This window comes from Neodiprion virginianus, chromosome 5 (genome assembly GCF_021901495.1).
Source record: "Neodiprion virginianus isolate iyNeoVirg1 chromosome 5, iyNeoVirg1.1, whole genome shotgun sequence".
NCBI lineage: Eukaryota > Metazoa > Arthropoda > Insecta > Hymenoptera > Diprionidae > Neodiprion > Neodiprion virginianus.
In genome coordinates this window covers 15,384,365-15,398,410 of record NC_060881.1, presented here as the reverse complement: position 1 = coordinate 15,398,410, position 14,046 = coordinate 15,384,365, and the positions used below count along the sequence as shown (strand labels likewise).

General features: G+C 35.9%; 3 protein-coding genes across 8 annotated transcripts in view; 1 reads left to right on the top strand and 2 right to left on the bottom strand.

Annotated features, from left to right (window-relative positions):
* The window catches only part of LOC124304979 (DNA polymerase alpha catalytic subunit), a 29,450-nt gene extending 29,117 nt beyond the window's left edge, over nucleotides 1–333 (bottom strand). The window contains exon 1 of the mRNA XM_046763849.1: nucleotides 29–333. Coding sequence (XP_046619805.1) covers nucleotides 29–44 — 16 coding nt within the window. The 5' untranslated portion in view covers nucleotides 45–333. The remainder of the gene's footprint in view (nucleotides 1–28) is intronic.
* A 2,138-nt stretch (nucleotides 334–2,471) lies between these two features.
* LOC124306518 (queuine tRNA-ribosyltransferase catalytic subunit) lies at nucleotides 2,472–10,213 on the top strand. Its single transcript, XM_046767353.1, has 7 exons — nucleotides 2,472–2,651; nucleotides 3,909–3,998; nucleotides 4,121–4,274; nucleotides 5,723–5,855; nucleotides 6,389–6,550; nucleotides 6,665–6,833; nucleotides 8,476–10,213. The coding sequence occupies exons 1-7, from the start codon at nucleotides 2,511–2,513 to the stop codon at nucleotides 8,821–8,823; spliced, it is 1,197 nt and encodes a 398-aa protein (XP_046623309.1). The 5' UTR covers nucleotides 2,472–2,510; the 3' UTR covers nucleotides 8,824–10,213.
* LOC124306519 (coiled-coil domain-containing protein 25) lies at nucleotides 9,928–12,816 on the bottom strand. 6 transcript variants are annotated; one of them, XM_046767359.1, is made up of 5 exons: nucleotides 12,485–12,816; nucleotides 12,266–12,313; nucleotides 11,623–11,724; nucleotides 10,376–10,758; nucleotides 9,928–10,146 (listed from the first exon to the last, which is right to left on the bottom strand). In XM_046767359.1, exons 3-5 carry the CDS (start codon nucleotides 11,692–11,694, stop codon nucleotides 10,065–10,067), a joined length of 537 nt encoding a protein of 178 aa, XP_046623315.1. In that variant the 5' UTR covers nucleotides 11,695–11,724; nucleotides 12,266–12,313; nucleotides 12,485–12,816; the 3' UTR covers nucleotides 9,928–10,064. The 6 variants fall into 6 exon arrangements, with proteins under 6 accessions (XP_046623315.1, XP_046623313.1, XP_046623310.1 ...); XM_046767357.1 differs by having other exon boundaries at nucleotides 11,623–11,710; nucleotides 12,485–12,814; XM_046767354.1 differs by having other exon boundaries at nucleotides 11,619–11,710; nucleotides 12,463–12,793.
* Nucleotides 12,817–14,046: the final 1,230 nt, after the last annotated feature.

The following is a 14,046-nucleotide window of genomic DNA, read 5'->3' as shown; positions in this document are numbered from 1 at the left end:
AAATGCACGTTAAATTAGAAAGACTTACATGCAGGTTCATCCATGCTGATGTAAGAGCGAAACAAACGAACAATCCAAACGTCATAAAGCTAACACTAACACTCCACAACGGAACACTCTGCGTTCTATGGAGCGAATAAGAAGATCATAAAATCATAATCTACACCACAGATCAGGAGGGAAGCAGAAAATATGATTTATAAAACACGTAGCTGCTAAGAGCCGAGCAACTGCACCGACATGTAAACAAAATTTCACAACCTACTACAGTAAAATTAGCGGGAAAATTGCCGCAAGGTGCCAACCACTAGAAAAGATGGTAAGAATACTACCAACACTCATTACACTGTTAAGATGGAAAAAGAAAGATCTGCCTCCTGACGGGTCAAGTTAAAACTAATAAGAGAAGCAGGTAGAAAACAGGTCAATATTATACCTATACTTAGGCCGTCATTGACACCCAAATAAATTGATTTCTTTTTAATTCTGTGTTGGTCGTTTGTTGATGTTTGATGATGTATTCCCATGTCTGATAGTCAATGGTTTAGTCGTTATTACTAAAACAAATTTAGCTAGAGAATTCTAGTCGTTGACGGAGGACCTTAGAAAGGTTTCTCTCTGGTTAGAACATGTATGGGTGCCTTCCATTTACTGACTCAAATCGACTTGTGTCGCTATTTCTGGTGTAACCGGCCAATCTGGGCAAAGGAATACACCAGAAATAGCGACACAAGTCGACTTGAGTCAGTAAATGGAAAGTACCCAACGTATATGGGTGCTATTTCATGAGCAGTAAAAAGCGGCAGCAGCAGCAGTTTTCCCCTACCACTTCCGGCGCAAGTTTCTGCTGCTCGCAGTTTAGTTTTTCGAGCGACAAGCCACAAGATCACAAGAACAGTCGACCTATTTCATGAGCAGCGCTGCTGCTGCGTAAAATTACCAGACTGATGCTAGTGAAAACTACTAAGTTACTAAACCACTGCTGCTTTTTACTGCTCATGAAGGCCGTGTTCGTAAATTGACTGCCAGTACTAAAAATTCCCTAGGATAGAGACAGAGCTGTTCATGAACTCGGCAGCGCAAAATAGGTGAAAGATGGCTGACAGTACTGTCAGTCAATTTTCGAACGCGGCCGAAATAGCACCCTATGGCCGTGTTCGTAAATTGACTGACAGTACTGAAAATTCCCTAGGACAGAACCAGAGCTATTCACGAACTTGGAAGGGCAAAAGAGATAAAAGATTGCCGACAGTACTGTCAGTCAATTTTCGAACACGGCCTATATGTACAGGATCAAGGTCCCTAGATTAGACAGGTCAAGACACGCATGGTCAAAATAATTAGTGAGAATGCGCCAAAGGTTTCGTATGACAATGGATGGTTTCCATTTAGAGCACAATATGACACGGTGTAAACATTTCTGGTCTATTCCTTTGCCCGGATTGGCCGCTTACAATAGAAATTTGTACACTGTGTCACACTGTGCTCTAAATGGAAAGCACCCGGTGTGTTTCTGATTCCTGTCCTGTCACAATGATTAACCTCAAAATATATACGTGCTTCTATTTATTTCGTGAACGTCAGGACACGAAGGGCGCAACTCGTTAATGCTGAACCTCAAAAAATTGAGCAAGATTGGTCAAAACTGGTTAATGCGGTAATGTAAATTTGATATTTTTTGGGCGAACGCGCATAGAACATTTTTGCCCACGTTATAGTGAGAAAAACTGGAACACACGTGTCTTGACCTGTCTAATCTAGGGACTTTGTACAGGATAAGCCAGCAGTGCTGCCAGTGCTGCCGCGTAAGAGAAACTTGCAACAGCCAATCATTGCTCAGCTTACCAGAGAAATTCAGAAAGCATCATAACAATACGATTCTTCGGTTCTTCCCAACAATGCATCGAGAGGATGCGTAAAACATCCTAAGCATCATAAGCATCATCTAGCGAGCCCAATGAAAAATCAAATTTTAATTAACTGTGTGAAAAATGTCAGCAATTCTGAAGGAAAAATCCGGATGTATAACCGAAGAGCAAAAAACTGCTAAATCGGTAGCGTCTGAAAGTGAGAATAAACATATTGCTTGAATTAATTCAAGACCTAGTGCAATACCTCTCGCAATATTTATATCTACTTCATTATTTTGTTAGTTACCCGTGTTCATTTCCGGGTATATTAGAGAAAATAATTCTTTTACTGGTCATTTTTCATATTTTCTGCTAAATTATTTCGTGCTGCTGGTTGCGCAAACGACGCGCAAACGATTGGCACCACAATGTATCTGAAATTCTATTAGTCTTTCGCATGATATCATTTTCAAAATCCGGGTGCTGAAATTCAATATCCTAACTTTACTTAAATTTTTCCCAAAAACGAATGACCGCCCAAACGAGAGCGAGTGATATTCCTCATATTCAAGGCACGCGCAAACGATCTAAACTACTTTCAGTTGATTATCTTGACTTCGGTTGCTAACTTTACGAACCTCCTGTGCACAGTATTACGCCATGGATCGCAAACAGCCATGCCGAGTCCCTTTGACTTTTAAAATTGCAGAAACATGTTCAACTTCGAAAGCTCGAACTGGATTAATGATTCTACCGCATCACGATGTTGACACTCCGGTATTTATGCCGGTTGGCACTCAGGTAGAGGCTACAAAAGTCACGCCATGTACTGGTACAATGCAAGTAGTTAGGTTAGCTAGTTTTTGACAGATACACAATTCTGACAGATTTGGTTAAGGAGGTTCGTATCTTGAAGAACTATATTACGGGATGATCGTACGTTGTGTATTCGTGAAATTATTATATTAGCAGGCTGTAGAGATCCCTCGTTAAAAATACACAAAGAAAAAATACTGGAATTAATATAAATGAAAGCTCAGATCTGGATGCTTCATTTCAAACTGCTTCAAAGTCGTTAAAAATCTAGTGTATTTGTTCGATTTCACTTCACGATGTTGCATGTTATTGAGAACACTTTCTCCGATTTACTGTGACACTTTTTGCATTGATTTTACATTGAAAGCATCGATATTGATTATTGACTTGTCGTGTTAGCTACACTTTCTACACTTTTGAAATATACAGTGATAGTATCTTCACACGAAAATATAAAAAGTCTAGAAAATTCGTTATTAAAAACTCGTGTAATAGGCCGCAGTATGCTATGTAAAAACCATGCTTCGTGTTGGTAACCCATTCTTTCCAAGCAATATACGTCCATGCGACTTTGCCTGACGAGTATAAATGCGAAATATGTCAATAAAATGACATACATAAAAAGTATAAAAAATGTAGATAACACGAACACACCCTATGATCAACAAATGCCAATATTGAATTAATTACTGAGAAGAAGTAAATTTGTTTCAGAGGCTTTATAGTAAAAATCTGGCAATGTAGTATAAAATTAAATAGTTGTTCTACGTTTTTTAACTATTATGAAGAGATTTGAAACGAGGCATGGATATTTAAGCTTTTATGCATAATTCTGGTATTTACTATTTTTGTATTTTTGACAATATCTCTATAGTTTCCATTTAATATAATTTGATAAACACGTAGTGTACGAGCATTTCATAATAAATCTAATAAAAAGTTTTGATTTTTTGCCAACCGATCTCAAACTATTGAAGCATTTTGGATGTCATAGCTACATTAATAATATCATGATTGCATATGTAACACAAAATGTTTAACGTTTCTTGTTTGTATCATTATTACTAATCAGCATATCGCAAACTAAAAGGACATTTCAGTTCCTCAAATGTTTAGAAGTAACATTCCATCATTAGCTAATTTGATCGGGCGTAACGAACCTACGAAACATGTAGAAAATAAGATTGTGCCCTTGAAATATAAATGCATAGTTTACAATATTTTTAGCAATCTTTTTTACAGGGAACCCTGAAGGGGCTGCTGCCTCAGCAGTTGGAAAAATTGGACTGTCAAATAATTCTCGGAAATACGTATCACCTCGGAACAAGACCAGTCAGTTGAACTTTGTACAAGAATTTTCTTAAATCATTTCTACATGATTTGAAATGATAATTTCGTGATTTATGATTCCATTAATTCTGGTCACCTGTTAATTACATATTTAAATGTTTAAGGGTACAACTATTTTGCAAATGGCAGGTGGCTTGCACCAATTTATGAATTGGAAAAGAGCTCTTCTCACTGATTCAGGTGGATTTCAAATGGTCTCTTTACTTCAACTCGCACATATCACTGAAGAGGGTGTAACGTTCCGTTCTCCCTATGACGGTAATATATACCTAATCATCGCTAAAATCTCTTGCCGATTTAAGTTGATCAATTATCACACCAATCAATTGTCCAGTAGTTAAATTTTTAGATTATCAATGTTGTGTCAAGCTCTAAAATACGACATAATCAGGAGAAATTGGAAGATTCTTAAGGTAACAGTAAAGTTCTGAAAAATTTTGCTAAAGGCTATCTCCACCAAAAAATGTCCGATCAGCCACAGCTGTAGCTTTTTCTTAAATTTAAAACAGCTATTTCTGCCAAATATTAATCCCAGCATGAAAATATTCTAGAAATAATCAAAATTTGTGCATTTGTTATTATCATTCCTGTTTACGCCAATGTAGTAGCCAATGTAGAACCAACCGTAGTAGCGTAGCATGCGAGACTGTGAAACTGGCGGACCTGAGTTCAAATCCCTGGCATGTCGAGGAGGATCTGAGCGGCAGCTCACAAAAAATGTGACATATGTCGCGTCGTTCAGGTGCCAAATCGGTAAGCTGAGGTTTGAACTCGGTCTGGCTATACCCAGGTGAGGTTTTCTGCAGTTTTCTTTGACCCCTGTGCGAATGCAGGTGTTCCTATTAAACATCTTAAGACAGCTGCGGACGCATAATGATTGTCACTAGTCCATCCTTACTACACCCCACAAAAGCTATTCATTTATGAATACATATCCGAAAGGGCATGGCAAGACTGGAATGATAATTATTATTGTTATTATTATGCAACTAATTTGCATGAAAAAATGACGTAGCATTTATTGGATCAGAATAAAATGAGAATAATATTCTTTAAAATTTCACAAGCTAATAATAAGCACTAAAACAAATATTAGTATTGAATTCTTAAATGTTACGTTCTTGCAGTATGCTTGCTCGCTTCCACTTTTGAAACTTTCTCAAATTTTACTCTCTGAATTCGGTAATATACTGAAGTTAACAGAAACGTTCACATATAAGTAGTAAATGCGGAGTTAATCCTCTGATTATTAACATGTTTTTACTTTTTCCTGGTTTTTCTGACAAAGTGTCATATGCAGATGTACATTGCAAATTTAATTTGAAATTGGTTTAACATTTTAGAGTGAAATCCACTTGGCCAAGTGTACTATTATCACTGATTAAAAATATAATAAAACTCAATGAAGTTCGCGATGAAGAACTTCTCATTTTTGTTACTATAAATCACCTTTTCAAATTCCTTGCAAAGAGTGAGTTGTTAACCTGAACAATTTTCAATTTTCACACACGATCTAATAAATTAATGAAAAGAAAAAAAATTCTATTAGCTACAAATATATCATCGCTCATTCGGAACATTTGCTTAGACAGTATATTGCCTAGAGCTGAAAGAAATTATTTTCTGTGAATCAAGTACTCCACATTTTCTAGTATTTAGAATTGGTGCGATATTCCTTAATTCTTTGTTGTGTAAGTTGTTTTCAGGATCTGAATGTGTGTTGACACCGGAACACTCAATTGAGATACAAAACACAATTGGTGCAGATATCATAATGCAGCTGGATGATGTGGTCCATGCAAAAGTAACCGGGCCTCGAGTTGAAGAGGCAATGCATAGGTAATTCAATTGAGCAAAAAAAAACTATTGTTTCCTGCTGTCCACGATAATTGGAGAAAGAACAGTTGCAGATGCTGGACTAGAATCTGTTTGAGAGATAGTAACATTAGGTGATAAGGGAATAAAGTCAAAGATTATTCCTGAGGCTGGGTGTCCTGCCTGAGCAAAGCGCAGACAATAATCACCCAAGGAAATAATCGGTTTTATTCCGGTGTTGCATAGAGGATTTTATTCTCGATAACTGTGGCCACTTTATTCACTTAAAAAGTGGTCCCCATTAAACAAAAGTGCTACTTTTTTCCCGCAAATGAGCGGAAAATAAAAACTTTGTTTCTACAAATGTGGGTAATAAGAACTTTTCTTCCGCAGATGCGGGAAAAAAGTATGTCAAATTCTACTTTTGTCTCAATTTTTAGGTCAATAAAGTGCCCATCACAGTTGAGTTGGGAATAAAAATTATTCCACCATAATGCAATCGACTTTCAATACTGCCACTGAATAATAAAATTCTTTTTTCTCTCTGCACTCATTAGAACCACAAGATGGGTAGACAGGTGCCTTTTGGCTCATCAAAAATCTGATGAGCAAAATATTTTTCCTATTGTTCAAGGCGGACTGGATCCACAGCTCAGAACAGAGAGTGCTAAATTGTTGACACAGCGGCAAGTCAATGGTTTTGCCATAGGAGGTTTGAGGTGATTTTGGATATATTGCTTATTGTCGATAATTATCAACACTACTAAATAAGATATGCGATGTTTAGTAGTTGTGATGTGTAACCATTTGTCTGATTTGATGGTTATTTTCAGTGGTGGAGAAAGCAAGAATGATTTTTGGAGAATGGTACATTTGTCAACCAATGTTCTACCGGTCGATAAACCAAGGTATTTAATGGGGGTTGGATTTGCTGTTGATTTAGTCGTATGCTGCGCTTTGGGAGTGGATATGTTCGACTGTGTCTTTCCAACCAGAACAGCGGTAATTGAAATTTTTATGTTTCAAATTAGGTGAATTTTTACCGCAGACGTTATTTTCATGAAAGGTTGTGGAATAAAATCACAAAAACATCTTTTTTTTTTATGAAGTAGGGCTGTGCGATTAATCGTAGACTTCCATCTATTGTTCCATCCGAAAAACAATTAATTGAAAGAACAGATCAATGGATTAATCGTAAAAATACTAGTGGAAGAGACCAGTTATTTGATTAATTGAAAGAACAGTGAAACAAAATTCTTGATCAGTCCATTCTTTGGAAAATTAATCAATAGAACAATTAGCAAAGCGATCAATGAAAAAAACCATGTTTCCACCGCTATCACGACTTTCAACCAACGTCTGAATTTGCTGGAAATGTTAAGGTGCAGCCATAACGTTATTAAAGATAAATTAAAACTTGAGCCCACAAGAATGAATAGAAATACATGTTGGTCTAACGTTTTTCTTTCTCCACACTAGCAATATCGAGTGACTTAGTATCAGTGAATTCTACAGATTCAATTTAGTTAGGTGACGGTCAGAGATGAAATGATGCAATTATAGCAATCAGTTATGTTTTTTTCAAAACGACGTTTCGGCAGGACCCCACCTACCATCATCAGGTTTCTTACTGTTCAAACATAGTTGTTGAAATAAATATTAAGATAACAGTCCTATCGGTATAGGTAGGTGGGTAGTCACTTCCTTCTCGAATATCATGCAACAAACATCGCAAACGTTTAGGAATGTCGATATATGTAAGATTTGAACAATTCAGTTTTTCACATTAGTTTCAATAATAAGGTTAAACAATAAACAGTGGCATTTATGTACATTAGTAAATTTCTAAACACTAAAAATTCTCATGTAAAAATTGTGATTGATTTTACATTAAAGAAACCTGATGGTGGTAGGTGGGGTCCTGCCGGAACTTCATTTTGAAAAAACATAGCTGATTGTTATAATTGCATCATTTTATCCCTGGCTGTCACCCAACTAAATTGACTCTGTAGACTATCTACACGGTCACGAACATCAATTTCATCTATAAGTGAATTAGATCATACGTTAGTTTTTAGTATCGGGCCCACGTGCACGTTATCTTGTTACATCCTGTGGGTTCCCTTTGAATTGCTGCATCTATCATTTCAGCGAAACACTATGTACCACTGACCGTAGTAGCTTAGGTGCTAGCACCAGAGTCTACGGAGTGGGAAGACATGGGTTCAAGTCTCCGGCCTGCCAATAAGGCTCTGAATGGCAACTTGCAAAAATTTAAGACGGGTCGCCATTCAGGCGCTGAGTTGCTGGTTGGTGATTTGAACTCGGGTCCGGCTACACCTGGACAAAATTTTCGGGAGTTTCCCTTATCCTTCATGCCAATGCAGATGTTTCTATTGCGACTGTCAACCTGCTTTACTATTCTCCTTTCTTCCTTGTTTAGAAATAAAATTGTAATAAATAAAGGTTATTATTATTATTACCTGTTTGTGAATATAATAAAATAAAAAATAAAATCATTCATAAATCGCCTAATCGAAAATCGATTAAGTGAAAGAGCCAATTCATCAGCGTCTATAATTAATCGATTCATCGCAAAGCCTTAATATTAAGTATTAACAGTGCATCTATTACAACATTACAGAGATTTGGCTGTGCGCTGATACGGACAGGTCAGTTAAATTTGAGACAAAAGCAGTACAAATACGACACGGCACCAATAGACGATTCCTGTGATTGTTCAACCTGTAAGAACTATACTCGTGCCTATTTACACCAAATAGTGACACAGGAAACCGTGGCTTGTCACTTGCTGAGCGTGCATAACATCAACTTCCAATTGAGGCTGATGAGAGATATCAGGGACAGTATCAAAGAGCAGACATTTCCCCAGTTTGTTCGAAAATTTATGTTAGAGTTATACCCGGATGGAGAATATCCAACGTGGATAACAGAGGCGCTGGAAGCTGTTGATATTAAATTATCGAAATGATTACTTCAATACACTAGAAAATAAATTTAATTAAAACTAAATAGACAAGGTTTGGCTTTCTTGTCGTTTCATTGGTTGAAAACAGTCATCTGAATTCTGAACTCACTGCATACTTTTCCTGCAGCTTGAATTTGTAATTACACTTTGTAATTAGTGACATTTTTTCTTTTTCTGTTCACTAACCCATGTTATTGAAACAGCTTTTTTTTATTTTTTATTTTACTGAAGCAAAAGCTTAACATGCGTTTTTACTGAACTAAAAATCTACCCAACCTACAGGATTTTTAGCTCAAGTCTAATAACTAGAGGTGCCTCATTCCATGTAACTCAACAGCTGGACTGGATTCAATTTTGTATACATAATAATATTAATATAATACATAATATTTGTTTTCGTTGAACTTAAAAAGTCGTCTTTAGTATAACATTTCGAACAAGATACAAAAAGCCCTGATTTTACTCTGGCTCCAACCTATAAAAGCTAATATCAGTTTTCAAAGTAATTGGATTATCAATACAATTATTTTCTTATATTCATATAAGAATTACCGTACTCACCGTTATGGTGAAAAATTCGGTAAATAAACGAATAGGTATATTTTCATAAATTACGTATTTAAATGGGAAAAGTCACATGAAAAATCCTATCGCAACAATCCTATATTTCAGGTACACTTCTGTATGGAGAAACTAATATTTAAACTTTCATTCTGCCGAAAAAAAATATATATGCTATCATTGTTGCTAATTTGATTATAAAATAATTCAATTTAAACTCTGTAGTTATACTATGGAAACGCGCGATTGACAGCATTCATCCATAGGCAAGTTGGTCCGTTGTGAAAATATATCTATTGGTAGTAAAAAAAGATGGAAATAAGAATGTTTAATATTGATTACAAGTCAGTGTTTCAGTGAATCACAGCTTGCGTGAACTTCATCATAAAACTATGTTTCATCAGTTACATTTTATGAGAAATTTCTTGCACAGAAAAGATCTGGATTGATGCTGAATTCTGCTGTGCTAACATATCTACTTGAAGCTACAAAACTAGCATTATAATACGATAAATGGTAAGGTACGAAACATGGCCAGACAACTAATGAGTTTTTTTTTTTTTTTTTTTAAATATTGCATGTTGTAAAGTAATACAGCAGGCTGAATAAAAGATGGGTAAATGTTGACATAGTCGACCAATAAATCAATTTTGTAATATTAGTTAGCATTGAGAATAAATGCATCACATAAAGTCGTCCGAATCATAGCCAGTGTTCTCGGTATTCGTTGTCATGTTGTTTGGGCTGAACAGCGAATTGTAGCTTCTGGAAACCAGATGCAAAAAAAAAAAAACTTCAGCAGTGCAAAAAAGTAAATCGACGAATGAATGAATTGTACATTGAATCGTGAAATAATTAACTCTGTATGCAAGGTAGTTATGATAATAAAAGTGAAATTTCACTTGACTGATAAACTAAATTAAATTTTAGAGCATATGATTGCCAAATGGCATTTAGGATTTTAATTAGGTTTTTTGAAATGCTCATTTGTTACCTCATTTCTGCTTCTTCCTGCCTTCTCTTTTCTTCTGCTTTTTCGTTCTCCTTCTGTTCCCTGAGAAGTTTCTTTTTATCATCACGTTCACTTCGGTCCCTGTTTTCCCTCTCTGCCATGAAATTCGGATGTTCTTCTCTCTTTGTTTTGTTCAATCGGTTAACGACTGTATTTAAGCGTTTCGCAACTCGCATTTTACGCACTTCCTTCTCTTTATGGAAACCAACTTGACCAACCTCCATTCCTTGCGTTTTCTTCAGGTTTGACCACATTGTGTAAACAACATCGATGTCGTTCATTTTATTACCCTCTATACTGTTAGCTTTTACCAATTGAGCTGCATCCTCCAGAACAGTCCCAGGAATATCATCTATTGTTTGACCCTGCCAAGTATATAACGACATTGAGGGGTATTTATAAATAGTCAATTGAAAAAGTGGATGAATTTGAAGAATTTATTTATTGACATCCAATTATTTAATTTAGCAAGAGCTGATTTTATTCGAAAGTGTGTAAATCAAGATTTATTTACATATTTTTTCTTTTCACCACCATCGATTAACAAAAAGCAATGTTATTGATGGCAATCCCAACCATTTCGCTTGATAACACGAGTGCTTGCGATATCACAAACGGCTTAGCCATTTCGTAATATTCTTAGATAGCTTATCGTAATGAGATTGTACATTGTAATTTCTCAAATAAATAAAATATCTCTAAACTTCGAGCAAAATATCGATTTTCAACATCAAGCAGTCACTACATTTAAAAAAAAATCAGATCATGCTGAAGAGTAAAAGGAAAAATACTATCTTCAAATTTGAAGTACAGAAATCATGTCACCAAGTGAAATGGTTGACGTTATTGGTAATATAATAAGAATTATGCTTCTGAATAATTGATTCTAAAAACAAAAGTCCTAATGAAACTCGATTCACACACTTTTAAATAAAACAAACCTACATCAAATTGAATAATTGGTTGTAGATAAGTATTCCCAGAATCCACCCAGATTTTCAGTCATTTACTCATATGTACCGCCTTAAAAAAAAGAATTTTACTGTTAATTTGCGAATGTTAATTCTTGAATTCAACCAAGACAGCTTTCAAAATCTGAAGACTGTTGAGGAAACCTTATTGTTAGTGTCGCAAATAGAAGAAAAATGATCATAGTCCAGTTCTATATGAACAAGAATGTCATTGTTTTCAGCAGTTTTCATTTGCTCATATAGCGAAAACATACTTGCTTTAACCTCAAGTAAACATGAGCTGATGAGAATTTGTCGACATGGAACCAGACATCTTCCGGCCAACCCCATTTTATGAGATCTTCATCTAAAAACAGAGATCTTGAATATGCATAGAATAATCATCTTGGAATCAAGTTCCAGCAGATGGAAACTTTTGGTGTGTTAAATAGTATTAAAAAAAAGTCAACCAAATTGGGAATGTTACGGGTCAAGACCCATTCAAAAATTTGGATCACCAAATACAAATTGGACAAAAATTTTACCCACTAGTGTTGGGTTTCAAATAAGTTTTGTGATAATTTCATTGAATTTTACTATATGATTAACAAAGTTTTTGAACCGTGCTGAACATCATATCTGACAGCTGGATATTACTAAGTAAAAAAAGTTCTATCAAACAGAGATAGTTCGTGATTTAGAAAAAAAAAATGGTGGAAAATATTATCCAACGATAATTTCTCAAATCTTTGCTGACGAATGCGTTGACAGGAAATTAAATATGAATGCTTCAAAGCGTTTACACATTACTTCAATTTTAAGGTAATCCTAGTGATTGGTAAACTACCAAAACATGTTGGTAGTAAAGTATATAAAAAAAATAAATTGATTAAAACAAAGAATAGGTTAAAAGGTATCTTACTTTCATACTTGTCGAGACCCATAAAAAGCGTTACGGGAGGCTGAACCACTAAAATAATATAACAGTTAATAATCGAACTTAACCTAACCTTAAAATCTACGAAGGAATAAGTTAATAATGCATAGTATTTTTCCGTACATATATATTTAATAATTTTACTTAGTTTATTAAAATGATGAGATGGTAAATAATCTTACCGTCACTCATGAAATAAAATACCATTTTACAGCGGTCGTTACTTTTTCATGTATGTTTTCATGACAGTTCACTCCTTGGTTACTGTTGCATTGCAACCACTCAAGTAGAGATAGGTATACGACGAAAGAAGACCGAACACCGCATGTAAAAGTTGGTTCATTTTATTGCATGAAAATGGCCAAGTCCGCAGAATGGAATAGCTACATGCTCGCGCATGCACTGTTCGCAGTATAGCCGTGCCTTTTCTTTCTCACAAAGAGCGCGAGTGAAAGACTCTCGCTTAACGACGTTAATGATAATCTGTCACACAATACACTTTTATATTTACTAGTAGTTGAATAAATATTGTAATAGATGTAGTCTGGCACGGACTTGAGTTCCGTACTCCTGACTCTGTTCACTAAGGACATAGTTTTTATTTGTAGGTATATGACGTGCAAACACCTCCTACCGATATAGCCGATCTCTAATCCGGCTTGCAATAAATTTGTGTGCTGGTGTACGGCGTACACGTGATTGAGGATATAGGCATATCCTCAGTCAACGGCGTATACCTACATGCGGATTCGAATATGCAATTTCACATTTCCCACCATCTAAGCTTTCTGATTGGTTGACGAAACATTGCAAAACTATACACCTACATACCGAGATAATATCTTGAAAGTTCGCAATCTGTCACCGCCGACTCGGAACCACTCAAGTTCTTCCTCTGTTTCTCGCAAGCTGGTCATAACATCTTTAATTTTACTCTGAAAGGCCGTAAAATGATTGCATCGACGACGACGACGATTGTTTTCGTTTTATTTATGGGGCATTCCCTGTCAAAGCATACCGGTCGTCGTCGTCGATGCAATCGTTTTACGGCCTTTCACAGCTTAAAATTAAAGATGGGATGGCCAGCCTGCGAGAAACAGACGAAGAACTTGAGTGGTGCCGAGTCGGCGATGACCGACTGCGAACTTTCAAGATATTCTCTGGTATATCAGTGCCCGGGATCCTTGCATATCGCTAACCATGTGGCCAATCTTAGAACTATACTATTTATGGACAGTAAAGTATCATTCACAATTGACTTGGTGCAGTGATAGTGCAGTGCGGCAGTGCGGAAGCTTGGAAATACGTATACCATGTGAGCGTTCGCAATCGATTTGTGTAGACAGTAGTGGGAGTGGGAACAGTACAAGGGGCTTATTATGGTTTTTCATTTTTCACAATTCCCACCACCCAAGTATTTTGATTGGTTTACAAAGTTTAATCAACCAATCAAAATGCTTGGATGGTGGGAAATGTTAAAGGTGAATAATTGTAATAAGACCCCAGAACCTTGCAATCTCCAAGCTTCTCCATTGCACCACGAATCAAACCACCGCACGACCAATTAAAATAGATGCTTTGAAAATTTGCCTCAAATATTTACATACAATTAACGTAAAATATGCATGATATATACCAATTAATTATCGAGAAATTACAAAATAATCCGGTAATATGGGACCGATATTTAGCAATCTTCCGTGATGCTAAGAAAAAAAGAAGTGCCTACAAATAAATATTTTTAATAATATTGCGGCAGTACACAA